Genomic DNA, 13,178 nt, shown 5'->3' with positions numbered 1-13,178 from the left:
TCAGTGTACTTGTGGGGAAGGTTGGAATTCAAGTATGGTTAGCTTGCCCTGCTTAGAAAAGCTCCAGGGAATTCATCTTTGGCATTGTCTCTTTGAAAGATTCATGGTGCTAAGTGAAGTCCCTAGTGATTCTGATGCCTCTTGTCCTTCCAGGACCCCTGCAGTGGACCATGAGTCGGTAATGCCCACTGAGGACCTCTGGGAGCCATGTCAGACGAATCTGCCTCAGGGAGCGATCCAGATCTGGACCCGGACGTGGAGCTGGAGGATGCGGAGGAGGAGGAGGAGGAGGAGGAGGAGGTGGCAGTGGAGGATCATGACAGGGATGATGAGGAAGACCTGCTGGATGGTGAGTGATTCTGGTAGATGACAGAGGTGGCCTTATCTAATGGAATTTTTGCTTGGAGAGTAGCTATTTCCAGTTGGATTTCTTAGGTCATCCATCAGGAGACGTCAGAGACCTGGAGCACAACAGTGAACTCACACGCTCCTTATCAGGAAATGAACTGTTCTTTTTCTGCATGAACCTCCAGCTGGTATTGGAAGGACCTGTAGTGTTTAGCTCATCCTTGACAGGTGGGCAGACTCATCTCAGATATTTGAGAGTGGATGGAGATGCCCCTCGTAAGGCTTTGTAAGAAACCAAGGCTCCAAAAGTAAATGCTTCCTGAGTTTAACAAGAAAGTGGAAAAACTGGGCCCTTGGTTTTCAAGGTGGTGCTCCGTTTTCAAACCCAGTTTGCTTCTGAGACTGTATGTTCATGTCATTCCCTCACCTATCATGTGTTTGCTTTCTTTCTTAGTTTATTTTGAGGGAAGAAGTTATTTCTTTATTAATTGACATTCTGCAGTATTACCATTGAACACATCGGGAAATAATGAACTAGTCAGTATCCCTATTTTAGAGGTAAAAAAGCTGAGGTCCAGATACTAGAAATTTTAACTGTAAGCTTGCCCAATTAAGTATCCAGTAGCAATAATTCTAGAATTACAGGTAAATGTCCCAACTTCCAGGTGGCACATGGTGTGTGGCAATGACATTCTACTTCAGTATTAGAAGGTACTGGATTCAAATTCCACCTGCATTTCTAGCACTAAGATCTGTTTCAGATATTGCTGGTGCCCTACATCATAGTCTCTCCTCCTTCAGTAGGACATATTCAACATCTGAGCATGTTAGAACGATGAGATTGATGATATTGTTGAGCAGAGATGAGAGGGCAGTTAGAAGTAATAGCTTGAATAAAGGCAGAGTGGAAGGGAAAGTATGCTAGAGAATGATGAGTTAGCTTGTTTGGTACAGCATTGGATACACGAGAGGAACGACCACAGTGAGACTGGAGTGATGGCTTGTGGTCAGGTTAGAATTAACATTTGTTTTATGGGCAGCATGGAACTGATGGAAGTTTTTGCTGAAGCACATTCATTAGGCCTTTGATTTTAGGAATGTTATTCTGGCAGTGTACAGACAGATGACCTCTATGTAGAGATGCTCAATTAGGTCTGTGGTAGAACTTTATGGGAGAGTTAACAGAGATTTCTACTGCTTGGGTCATTTGACCTGCACAGGAGAAATAAATGGTCATATTGTTACAGTGGGAACTACAGGTCTTGGTGACTTTTTGGATATGTGGGGGAAGGTTGAAGAGATTTGAAATAGGTAAAACCTGGAAGGATGGTGAAACCTTTACAAAGTTGAGAAGGAGAAGGTAGAAAGTGAATGTTAAAGTTAAAGATATTTTTAGCCTAGCAGCATTAAGTAGGGGCATTGTCTTCACCTTGATACTGAGCTTTTTAAATGTTGGCTAGACTAATACCTGCCATTCTGATTTTGATCGAAAGTGGGGACTTTGACTATTGGGATGTCAAGGACTGTTTTCAAGGGAACTTCCCCATGACCCATTGTGAGATGTTTTGGGTTTGGTTTCCTGGCCCCCTCTGCCCTGTTTTTTGTTTTCTCTTAATATTTGTGCTTTCTATATTCTTTTGGAATTGTGGGAAAAGTTAGGTGTCAGCATCTTTGGGAGTATTAAGAGAGAAATTTAAAGCCTGGTGCCTGTGAATTGGCTTTCATTATGCAGTGTTTTTTCCGGCTCAGTGTTTTTTTCTAGCTTCAGCTTCATGTCCAATCTCTTGCTCCAGATAACATACTTTGAAATATTTACGTGAGGGGAAATCCTAGAATAATCTAGCCTTTACTAAAAAGTTTTTCAGTTGCTCCTTAATGTCTGTTCTAGTGAATGTAAAAATGTGTCATGGATGATGTGTGTCAGTTTGAGTCTTATGTTTTCATGGTTTTATAAAGAAAGTTTTCTGTGCTTTTTTGGTTCATTTGCACATTTGTTTTCCTCGCTGTCACTGTTCTCTTTAAACCTCCAGTAGATTATTCCTTTCATGGCCTTGGCAGTTGTAGGTGATAGAGAATGTTAAACAAAGAGATATTTCCAAGTGTTTGTCTGTTTGTACAAACAGCAAAAATCCTAGTATCATTTCCCCTAGATAGTTTTCTTCTTAAGTAGGAAAACGTGAGAAAAACAGTAAGAAACCTGGGTCTAAGTATGCACTAAAGGTTGGGATGTTTTAGGGGCGATGCTTGGAATTTAACATGTTCATTTAACAAGAACTTCATATGTTTCCTATTAACATTCATGTGGTTTAATGGTTCCAGTTCCTGATTTCACTTCAGTTTCAGTTGTTCCCCAGGTATATAGTAAACCTCGGTTAATAATGAGATCCTCTCTCCCCTTCCTCCGCCTCTTGTACTTCTTTTAGGCTACACTTTTTTCTTACATTGCAAAGAAAAGTCAAATGCCTCACTTCTTTTCCTCTGGCATTTTTACTTCTTGTGCCTTTTCTCAGGTCTTTGCCTGGTTCTCCAGCAAGGATCCTGGGTCCTTCTTTATCCTTTCCTTCTGAGAGCATTCTGCTCAGTCAGGCTGTCTGGTTGTGAACAGCCTCATTCAGCTAAGCTAGAGTAGGTTTTTTTCTTAAGGAATTTTATGGAAAAAAAAAACAAAAACAAAAAACAATGTCCCACCCAGAAATTTCAGACTTAAAGAGTTTATTGATAATTTTAAGAATGATTGCTTGCCAAAGGGTATTATTTCCAAACTTAGTTCCTCAGGTTGTGGTGGGAGTACTGGGAGCTTAAAGAGTTTTGGGATGAACATGGCAGTGTTGGAGTGTCAGTTTTTTCAGAAGATTGGGGGAGTAGTATCAGGGGTTGGGGGATTTGGTACTTTAACTGGTGAGAATTAAAAAAATTGTAGTGAGAATTAGAACATAGAAATCAGAATTTATGCACATTTTAGAGATAAAATAAGACTTTTTCAAATAAAGTTTAGAGTCAAATTTGAGTACTTTGGATGATGCCCTAAGAGCCCCAAAGGAATAAGAACATTTTCTGTGGGGATTTAGGACCCCTCAGTGGAAACATTTGAGGTGCTTTGGTTTTGTGTATGTGTGTGTGTGTGTGTATTTTTTTTTTTTTTTTTAGATGTTCTGATTTAAGTTAGTCCTGGACATATACTGACTGACTTGATGCTCACATCTTTTTAGAACCTATAAGTCTTCTTTTCTTCATTTTATTCTTGTCTGTTTTACATGGCATGTCATGTCACTAGGATCAAGATTTGCAGCTAGATAACATGACATACTTAGTTTCTTCTGGAACTTGCTTCATGGTCATCTTGTTGTTATAAAGCTAGCCTCCTGAATGTCAACTTTGACCTCAGACTGACCACCTTCATTTTCTTCTGAGGAAGGAACGTTGGTACCCTCAACTCCTGGATCTCTGACTTTCCCGAGGGAGTTTGTTTTTTTCTCTGACTCCCTCTGTTTTCCCTCTTTGCTTGCAATATAAAGAATTGGGGGTAATATGTTCTAGGAAGAGGGACAGGGCAAAGGTCCTGAGGTGGGAACAAATTTACTTGTTTAAGAATGATGGTAGATGGGCCTCCCCGGTGGCGCAGCAGGTTGAGCACTGCACTGTAAAGCTGTCCGCAGCCTCTGCAGTGCGGGTTCGATTCCCAGCTGGCCAGGGCGAAACCCACATGGCGCAGCAGACCTCTCCTGTTTGCACCCGCTGCTCCCTTCAGCAGTGTCTTTGGTCCATCTACCTGTTCTGCTCCCCACTCTGGTGAATTCTCTCACCTTCCCACGCCTCTGACCTGTACCCCAGTTCTGGTATAAATTAAATAAATTTAAAAAAAAAAAAAAAAGCATGATGGTAGAGGTCACCGCAGCTGGAGTGTAGAAAGCAAAGGACAGAGTGATTGGAATGAGGAGCTTAAGCTTGTAGGCCCAGCAGTGGTGGAACCACTGGTGTATTTGTTTGCACTGTTTCAGACTCTTACTGTGTCTTTAGGACATGCCAGTAAATAGCAGGCACTAGAAAAAGACATGCTCTCTGAGCATCGGTAGTAGAAGAAATGTAGGGGAGCCTTCTGAGTTGTTTTTTTTTTTAAGATTTATTTTATTTATGCATATAAGAACTGGGGTGTAGGCCAGAGGTGCAGGGTGGGGGTGGGGTGGGGAGGAGTGAGTGGGGAGAAGAACAGGTGGATCTACTGAAATATACTGCTGAGGAGAGCAGCGGGTGAGACAGGAGAGGTCTGCTGCACCATGTGGGTTGGCTTCCTGGCTGGAATTGAACTCAATGCTGCAGTGGCTGCTGATAGCGTCATAGTGCTGAGACTTTACTCCTTGCCCCACCAGGGAAGCCCTTCCTTCTGAGTTTTTAACTAAGATCAGAATGGGCCATGTTTTTTTTCTTTTAATTTTTTAAAAAGATTTATTTTTTTTTATATAAGAACTGGGGTACAGGCCAGAAGCGTGAGAGGGTGAGAGGATTCACCAGAGACAGAGGGGGAACAGAACAGGCAGACTGATGAAATACACTGCTGAGGGGAGCAGTGGGCGAAGCAGGAGAGGTCTGCTGCGCCATGTGGGTATCTCCCTGGCCAGTTGGGAATTGAACCCACGCTGCAGAGGCTGCGGACAGCTTCACAGTGCTGCACTCAACCCTCTGTGCCACAGGAGAGGCCTCTGTGTTTGTTTTTTTCATAAAGAATGGCGCCTGGTAGGAGTAGTTTCAGCAATCTAATGGCAATCCAATCTAGTGTTTTTTCCTTCCTGTGGAAGCCCCCAGGCCTGTCACAAGGCAGCATCAGTTCTGAAAGTAGTAGTTTTCACTGTTTATTGTGACCTTTCTGTTATATTAGACATACTTATTTTGAGCCTAGTTTCCTTTCTCTTCTAAGAATAGTTTTAAATAAATGTTAGAAACTCTGATTGCCTTGATCCTTCTTTGGCTATTATATCTGGAGTTTGGATAATATTTAAAAATCTATAATGCCAAACTGCTTGTTGATTTCACTATTTAATAATAATTTTTGGTTTTGAGTGTGTGCTTAGTAAATAAGTTTTGGAAAAACAGAAAATTATAAAGAATACAGAAATCATGCATGATTTCATCAACCAGAGATAGCAAGAGTGCTGATATTTTACTTGTCCACCAGTCTTTTTTCAATAAAAGTGTTTCATTTTACAAATCGAACTCTAATTTTTGTAGTCTTTTTTATGTGTCTTTTATAATTCTTCAGCAATCAGAATTATTTTGTAATTCTATGGTATTTTGCTTGTCTTTACTTATCTAATGACTGAATCAGCCTGGGAGAGTAGTTAGGTCCTGTGACTGAATGTCACTAGGACAGACAAGACAGTGTTAATTGCCCCCTATTACATTTCAGCATTTTGCTCTCAATGTAGAGAGCATTCCTTAAATTACAGATGCAAGAGAGTTCTTTTTACTCTGTAGTTGTCCTATTTTCCTTCTCCCCTTCCAGAAAGTTTTTTAACCTTTTCCTGAGACAATTTGAATGTCTGTTCTTGATTTTTCCAATAGCCTAAGTCAGAGTTTATGGTGACCTTCTTGATAGATATGAAATAGTCCCAATTTTGATACTATTTCTTGTTCTTTGTGTCTGTGTGCCGGGCCTGCAGACACCAAGGGGCAAAGAATTTGGATGTGCTGGGGGCAGAGGATTGCTTTGTAACCCTATATGAGAAAAGCCTGTTACATGTTGACCCAGTTGTTCAGAGTCATTTTGTAGGACCTTTGCCACTCTTTCCCAATTATCCAGGAATGGGAACTTCTGATTGTTGTTTAACTTGCATTTCCTTGATTGCTTAAGATGTTGAACTTTTTTTCATATGATATGACCATTTTCACTTTTGTAAAGTGTTCTTCTTTTGACTTTTTCTTTTCTTCCACCCATTTTCTCTCCAGCTTTATTGAGAGATGATTGACACATGATATTATATAAGTATATTGAGTTTTGATACATTTATAAATTGCAAAATGAATATTAGCTACCGCCTTCATTACATTTCTTTTCCATCCTTTTCTTATTGAGTCATAGGAATTCTCTGTGTCAGGATATGACTCTTATTTTATCTTATAAACACACGCACACAGGGGCCTCCCTGGTGGCGCAGGTGGTTGAACGCCGCACTGTGAAGCAGCCTCTGCAGCGCGGGTTCGATCCTGGCCGGCCGGCCAGAAACCCACTTGGCGAAACAGACCCTTCCTGTCTCGCCCACTGCTTCCCTCAGCAGTGTATTTCATCAGTCTGTCTGTTCTGTTCCCCATTCTGTCTCTGGTGAATCCTCACACTCTCCTGTGCATCTGGCCTGTACCCTGGTTCTTGTATAAAAATAAATAAATCTTTAAAAAAATAAACACACAATACACATCTTTCTTTATTCCTTGATTTTATTTACCCTTTTAATTGTGTGTTGTTTTTATTTTGCAGTTTTTAAAAAAGATTTATTTATTTATGCATACAAGAACTGGGGTACAGGCTAGAGGTGCAGTGGGTGAGAGGATTCACCACAGACAGAGTAGGAAACAGAACAGGCAGATCGATGGAAAGACACTGCTGAGGGGAGCAGTGGGCGAGTCAGGAGAGGTCTGCTGCGCCATGTGGGTTACTCCCTGGCCGTCCAGGGATTGAACTCGTGCTGCAGTGGCTGCAGATAGCTTCATAGGTTGTGTCTTAACCCCTTGTGCCACCACGGAGGCCCTATTTTGCAGTTGTATAGTCTTTTTTAAATTGTGTTTTGATGAATAGATGTTTTAATTTTAAGGAAATAAATATATTTTTTCCTTCTTTAAGTTTAGTGTTTTTTGTTTCTTGTTGAAGAAATCTTTGTCTACCACAAGGTCATAAAAATATTCTCCTGTTGTCTTGTAGAAGCTTTAATGTTTTATTTTCACATTTCAGTCCGTCATTGAATTGATTTTTTGTATGGTGTAAGGAAGAGGTCAAGGTTCATCTCATCTTCCCCCACTATGATTATCTAATTGATCCAGTGCTCTCATTTCACTTTTGTTGTACCCTTTGTTGTAAACTAAGGCACAGTACATAGTGGTTCTGCCCCTGAACTTTCTTTTTTTGTTCCTTCAGAGCATTCAGAGAAATGAGAGTAGAGGAGAGCTTATCTAAATTCTGGTGCCAGATCAAATCCTGTCTTTTTTACTACTTATAACTTTGAGGAATAAGTTTCCTCATCTATAAGATGGAAATAATTATAACATCATCAACTTAATAGGGTTGTTTCCCGGACTGAATGATTTAATATTTGTAGTGTGAATAAAACTGGCTGAAGCAGAATAACAAACAATACTGGCAAACTGGTTCCCAGTGCTTCTGAGAGTAGAGCTAGTGACTACAACAGATGCTGGAGGACCTCAGAGAAGGAGTGTGGGGTCCCTGTCTAGCAGGACTCATCACTGACCTGTTGGTGGGCCTACAGTTATTCACCATTTGCTGTGCCTGCCCTGACTTGAGTTACCCTTAAGTCAGCAGTCTTCTGGAAGAGAAGGTCTTTGAGAATTTTCTGAATGTTCTTCTGAAGTTTTCAAGTGGTCTTTGGTCTGATTTAGAATATAGAAGCAGGATATGCCAGAATTGAATGAACTTCCCCAAAGAGTATACCAAGAGAGAGAGCAGCAGCTGTTAATTTTCTCTTCAGCTATATTGACAAGGCACTGTAGCGGGACAATGTTGGGCACATACTGAAGTAAAAAGGCAGAAACTGGAAAAGACTTTCTGGCATCTAACCTTTAAGCAGAGTTCTTAAAAAGAGAATGAGTTAGATTTAAGTCATTAGGATCTGATGCATAAATATGAGATGAAGAGATGGGGAAAGAGGGCCACAGTTTCAGCCAAGGCCCAGAGATCCTTGAGAACACTGCTTTGCAGAGGACACGGAGTGGAGAGCGTGTGGGTGGAGGTGACAGCAAGTAATGTACTTGGGGGGAGAGAAAAAGCTGGAGGCTAGCAATCAGAAAAGGCATGAAGCATCTTAGAGTTTACCCTAAGGGTAGAAGGAATAGTTTTAAAAGATCCTGGATGGGTGAAGACTATGATGTCAGATTCAGAAAGGTAACTCTTTATACAATGTGAATTGGAAGGGGAGCAATCAGAAGGCAGGGAGACCATTTGGAATCCAGACCAGGTAGTATAGTAGTATGGAGAGAAGTAGAGCAGAATTTTTAGGTACCTTCTGTGGCCACAGAATTCATGATTGAATATGAGGAGAGGAGGAGAGAAGGCAAAGATGAAGGTTTTTTCCTTGGTGGTGGTCTGGTGTGGTAGAGTTCTGTAGACATTTGTGTACCGTGGAGTGCAGGATCCTGGGAGAATCACTGATGAATGCTCTCCCAACTTAGAGACTTTGTACTTACGTTTTAGTTGACACAGCTGGGAGGGTGCTGCTATAATCTAGTGGATAGATGCCAGAGATGCTGCTACATATGCTGCACTGGACGTGCCTCCACAATAAAGCATTATCCTGTCTAAAATGCCACTTGTGCTAAGGATGAGAAACCCTTGTGGTCTTGCTATCTTTTAGAAATGGTTTGTAATTTTTTCCCTTCCCTGTGAGAGCTCAGGGGGATGGCTGGCTGTTTCTTTTCTTCTTGTCTTAGATTGTTTCATGAGTTAGCCAGAAAAGTATTACTTCCCTTGCTTTCAGATCTATTTTTTTTAATAGAAATTTTTTTTTTTAAGATTTATTTATGTATGCATACAAGAGCTGGGGTACAGGCCAGAGGTATGGGGGGCAAGAGGATTCACCAGAGACAGAGTGGGGAACAAAACAGGCAGACTGACCGAAGTACACTGCTGAGGGGAGCAGCGGGCGTGACAGGAGAGGTCTGTTCGCCATGTGGGACCCTCGCCGGCTGGCTGGGATTGAACCGGCGCTGCAGAGGCTGCGGACAGCTTCACAGTGCTGTGCTCAGCCGCCTGCGCCACCAGGGGAGGCCCCAGACCTAATTTTTAAATATGTGTTTAATTTAGAATCTACAAATACTTTCTGGTGTTAATATTTTGAAGATTTATTTCTTCCCAAGGAACAACCTATAATAAGAATATTTTTCCCCCTCAAATAAAAAGAAGCATCCCTTTTTATTTCTAGTAATGCCTCTTACCCTAATGTCTTTTTCTCCTGTACTAGTATTGATATGACAGCTTTGTTAGTGTTTATTCTTTTTACTTTCTGTTTTTTTCTATTCTTTTAAAAATTTTTTTTAAAGATTTATTTATTTATGCATGCAAGAACTGGGGTACAGGCCAGAAGTGTGTGTGTGGGGGGGTGAAAGGATTCACCAGAGACAGAGTGGGGAACAGAACAGGCAGATTGACTGAAATAACTGCCGAGGGGAGCAGCGGGTGAGTCAGGAGAGGTCTGCTGCACCATGTGGGTAGTTCCCTGGCCGGGGATCGAACTCACACTGCAGTGGCTGCTGATAGCTTCATAGTGATGAGACTTAACTTCATGGTGCTGAGCACTTAACCAGGGAAGCCCCACACACTTACATTTTTTAAAACAATAACTCCTTGTATCATAAAATATTCAGATAATCCCTGATTATTTTTAATTGTTTTTATAGATAATTTATTCAAATCCCTATGAAATTCACATTAATTGATTTGTCTTTTAAGTCTCTTTTAATCTGTAAGCTTTTCTACCTCTTTTTCATTTCCACCCTTGCAACTATTTGTGAAAGAAAAGGATTCATTTGTTCTGTAGTTTTGCACTTTTCTAGATTTTTCCAGTAGAATCATTTGTGGTCATATTTGGCAAGCTTAACATAGTCCTTTGTCTCCTGTATTTTTGCAATCTTGGAGTGAGTTCAGTGTTTTGCACACATATATCAGATATTCTGGTATATACATCCTATCAAATCTCTTCAAGAGGCACGTGGTAAAAAAATAAAAACGGCACGTGGTGAGGTTTGGAATCTACTGATCTTCAGTTATACAGTGGAATTGAAAAAGAAGATGCAGAACAACTGGACAAGGGCCTTGGCAGTGTGTGTACCTTGTACCCTCATTGAATGAAATGTAGGAAATTTTTTTTCAAAGCTGCTCATTTGCCTAGACATATTTGTTGCGGTGGTGTTCATAACTCATTCCTAAGAAGCTTACGTAAGCGTTCACTGGTGCTTGTATAACTGTGGTGATTACTGCTCACCATTGGTTCACGTGAAGGAGAAAGTTCAGGAGTATTTATGACCAGATCTGATTCTGTGATCCTGAACTTGGGTGGTAATAGTCATTGACTTTTTTTTTTTTTTTTTAGTTTTATTTATTTATTTATTTTTTTAATAGAGGCATGTTTATTTATTTATTTGTTTGTTTGTTTGTTTGTTTGTTTATACATGCACTGGGTACAGTCAGAAGCACGGGAGGGTGAGAGAATTCACCAGAGCCAGAGGGGAGAGTAGAGCAGGCAGAAGGACCGAAGTACACTGCTGAGGGGAGCAGCGGGCGGCAGGAGAGGTCTGTGCGCCATGTGGGACCCTCCTCCGGTGGCCGGGGAGCAGCCGGGGATCGAACTGGCGCTGCAGAGGCCGCGGGCAGCTTCGCAACCCAGCGCTCAACCTCTGCGCCACCAGGGAAGCCCTAGTCATTGACTTTTAAGCCGTGCAGGCACTATTTCCCTTTCTTGTCTGTCAAAACACATCTCTTTACCACCTGACTGGGCCTTTTCTCTTTTATCCTCAGTGGTTTTAGTGAATTATATTATAGAATTTTAGATAGGGTTATATTTTGAAGATTAATTCTTTTGATTAGGTTCCAAGCTCACATGGTTCAATATTCAGAAGGTACAAAAGAACACGTAGCAAAAAGTTACACTTTGACTAGAAAGGAAAGAAGTTTGAAATGACAATATTATAATTTAATATAATTTAAGGTATGATATCTAGTGTATGGTGTATAGAAACCAGAAACTGCATAGTAAGCATCGTGAAGCAGCAGCGAAACACTTGTAAAACACTGCTTTGGGTTTTTTTTGAAGATTTTTTTATTTAGGCATACAAGAACTGGGGTACATACTCTGGGGGGTGAGAGAATTCACTAGAGACAGAGTGGGGAACAGAATAGGCAGATTGACTGAAATACACTGCTGAGGGGAGCAGTGGGTGAGACAGGAGAGGTCTGCTGTGCCATGTGGGTGGTTCCCTGGCCAAGGATCGAACTGCTGCAGTAGCTGCAGATAGCTTCATAGGTTGTGTCTTAACCCCTTGCGCCACCAGGGAGGCCCCTAAAACACTGTCTTACACAGCAACAGCATTAAATACTAGCACATCCATAACTAGAGCCTTTTAGCAAGCAACAATAGTTGTACCTCTAAGCTGAGGATTTAGTTAGATGGTAAAGAGCTGACTTAGGTCTGTGTTTTCTGTATAAAGCAATGGGAAAACCTGTATCTGAACTACGGCTGCATGGGAATTGCATATACTAAGTCTGATCATTTTAAAATTGCTACTACATTTTGTCATATCAACTCCATGCCGGATAGGAGTTAACAGCCAAGCCTCATAAATTAGAATGGTTGATAGTGAATTTGTCTGCAGTATTGAAAGGCTATCAGATTTTTTTTTGTTCCTCTTCCCAGAAACAGCTTACTCTGCAAGACAGAAACAAGAAAATAGAAATATAACAGTTGAAAGTTCCCACTGCCCAGCATCAAGTTCAAACCCCTTCAAGTTTAAGACTTTTCCTCTATACTCTGATTCTGTCTTGCCTGCCTACTCTTTAAGCTTGCCTCCAACTGTTCCTCCAAGTGGTTACTAAATAAATTTACTTGGGAAATAGAAACAAAACAAAAGGCTTTAAAGTCAGGAGAGCATCAAATGTCATCATTAGAACCAGGGCAGAGGACCTAGCAAAACACCAAGTTGAATTGTACCAACCCAACCCCAAGTGTAATTGTTGTGTGGGGCCCAAACTACACTGTTGGTGGAAGTGGCCATTTAGCAGTAGATATCCCCTATAGGGAGCTTGCTATTCAGCCAGCTGTTCCTATAGGAGGTGACTTTTAGGAGGGAAGAATTCAGGGCTGTGAGTTAAAGGGAAGATGACAGTTGTATTTTGTGGCAGTGCCGTGGAAATATAAGATCTCTGGAGAGGTGAGGGTCCTGAAGGAATTATAGTTCTTAAGGAAAACAGAATGGCTGAGCTTTCCAATCTTGTAGTGTTTTTTAGATGGACATGGGAGTGGAGTGTTTGAGGGGTGTAGTAATCAGACATGTAGCTCCATTTTGGAATCTCTTTTTAGTCCTATGTCTGACTGTGCACATGAACAGTGACACTTTGCTTTGTCAGCAGATGGTATATGTCCCTGAGCCAAGGCTCATGTTGCAGTCCCAGTGTTCTTGACACTTTGCATTCTGTAGTCTTTGGGAAGTCTTTTGAAAAAAGGTCTAAGCTGAACCCAGAGGTACTAGAGAGGGGGCTGTGATATTTTCATCTCTTGCTCTTATTAATGGCATTGCATTGTCCTCTCACTCCTTGGCTGGCCTACCTTGGTCATTTCTCTTTACTTTTTGAAAAGCAAAGATTGTCTACCTGGAACCTTCAGTAGTCACTATGTGAAGGCCAAGGAAGAGGCTTCTGCCGCTGCCACAGGAAGTGAATTAGATCACCCTGGGTATTCGTGTGTGAGTGTGAGTGTATGCATATGCACATGTTCCCACTCATGCCCTCTGCACTCCACTCTCTATGCCCTCTGCCCTCCGCGTTTACAATGACCACATTAGCTTACCTCTCCATCCAAACCCCAGACATTGGAATATAGAGTGCTAGGAAGAAAAGGCTTTTC

The 13,178-nt window shown here is 41.3% G+C and overlaps 1 protein-coding gene across 4 annotated transcripts in view; it reads left to right on the top strand.

Moving 5' to 3' along the window:
• Positions 1-207: 207 nt before the first annotated feature.
• Positions 208-13,178, top strand: part of RAD54L2 (RAD54 like 2) — a gene marked incomplete at both ends in the record, with an annotated part of 45,509 nt that continues 32,538 nt past the window's right edge. For all 4 annotated transcript variants that reach the window (XM_084246979.1, XM_084246978.1, XM_084246977.1 and 1 more), the window contains one exon: positions 208-349. In XM_084246979.1, the coding sequence (XP_084103105.1) occupies positions 208-349 (142 nt within the window). The remainder of the gene's footprint in view (positions 350-13,178) is intronic.

Source organism: Talpa europaea (genome assembly GCF_964194135.1).
Source record: "Talpa europaea genome assembly, chromosome: 11".
NCBI classification, from domain to species: domain Eukaryota; kingdom Metazoa; phylum Chordata; class Mammalia; order Eulipotyphla; family Talpidae; genus Talpa; species Talpa europaea.
The sequence above is the reverse complement of the archived record's forward strand: the minus strand, read 5'-3'. Positions and strand labels throughout refer to the sequence as shown.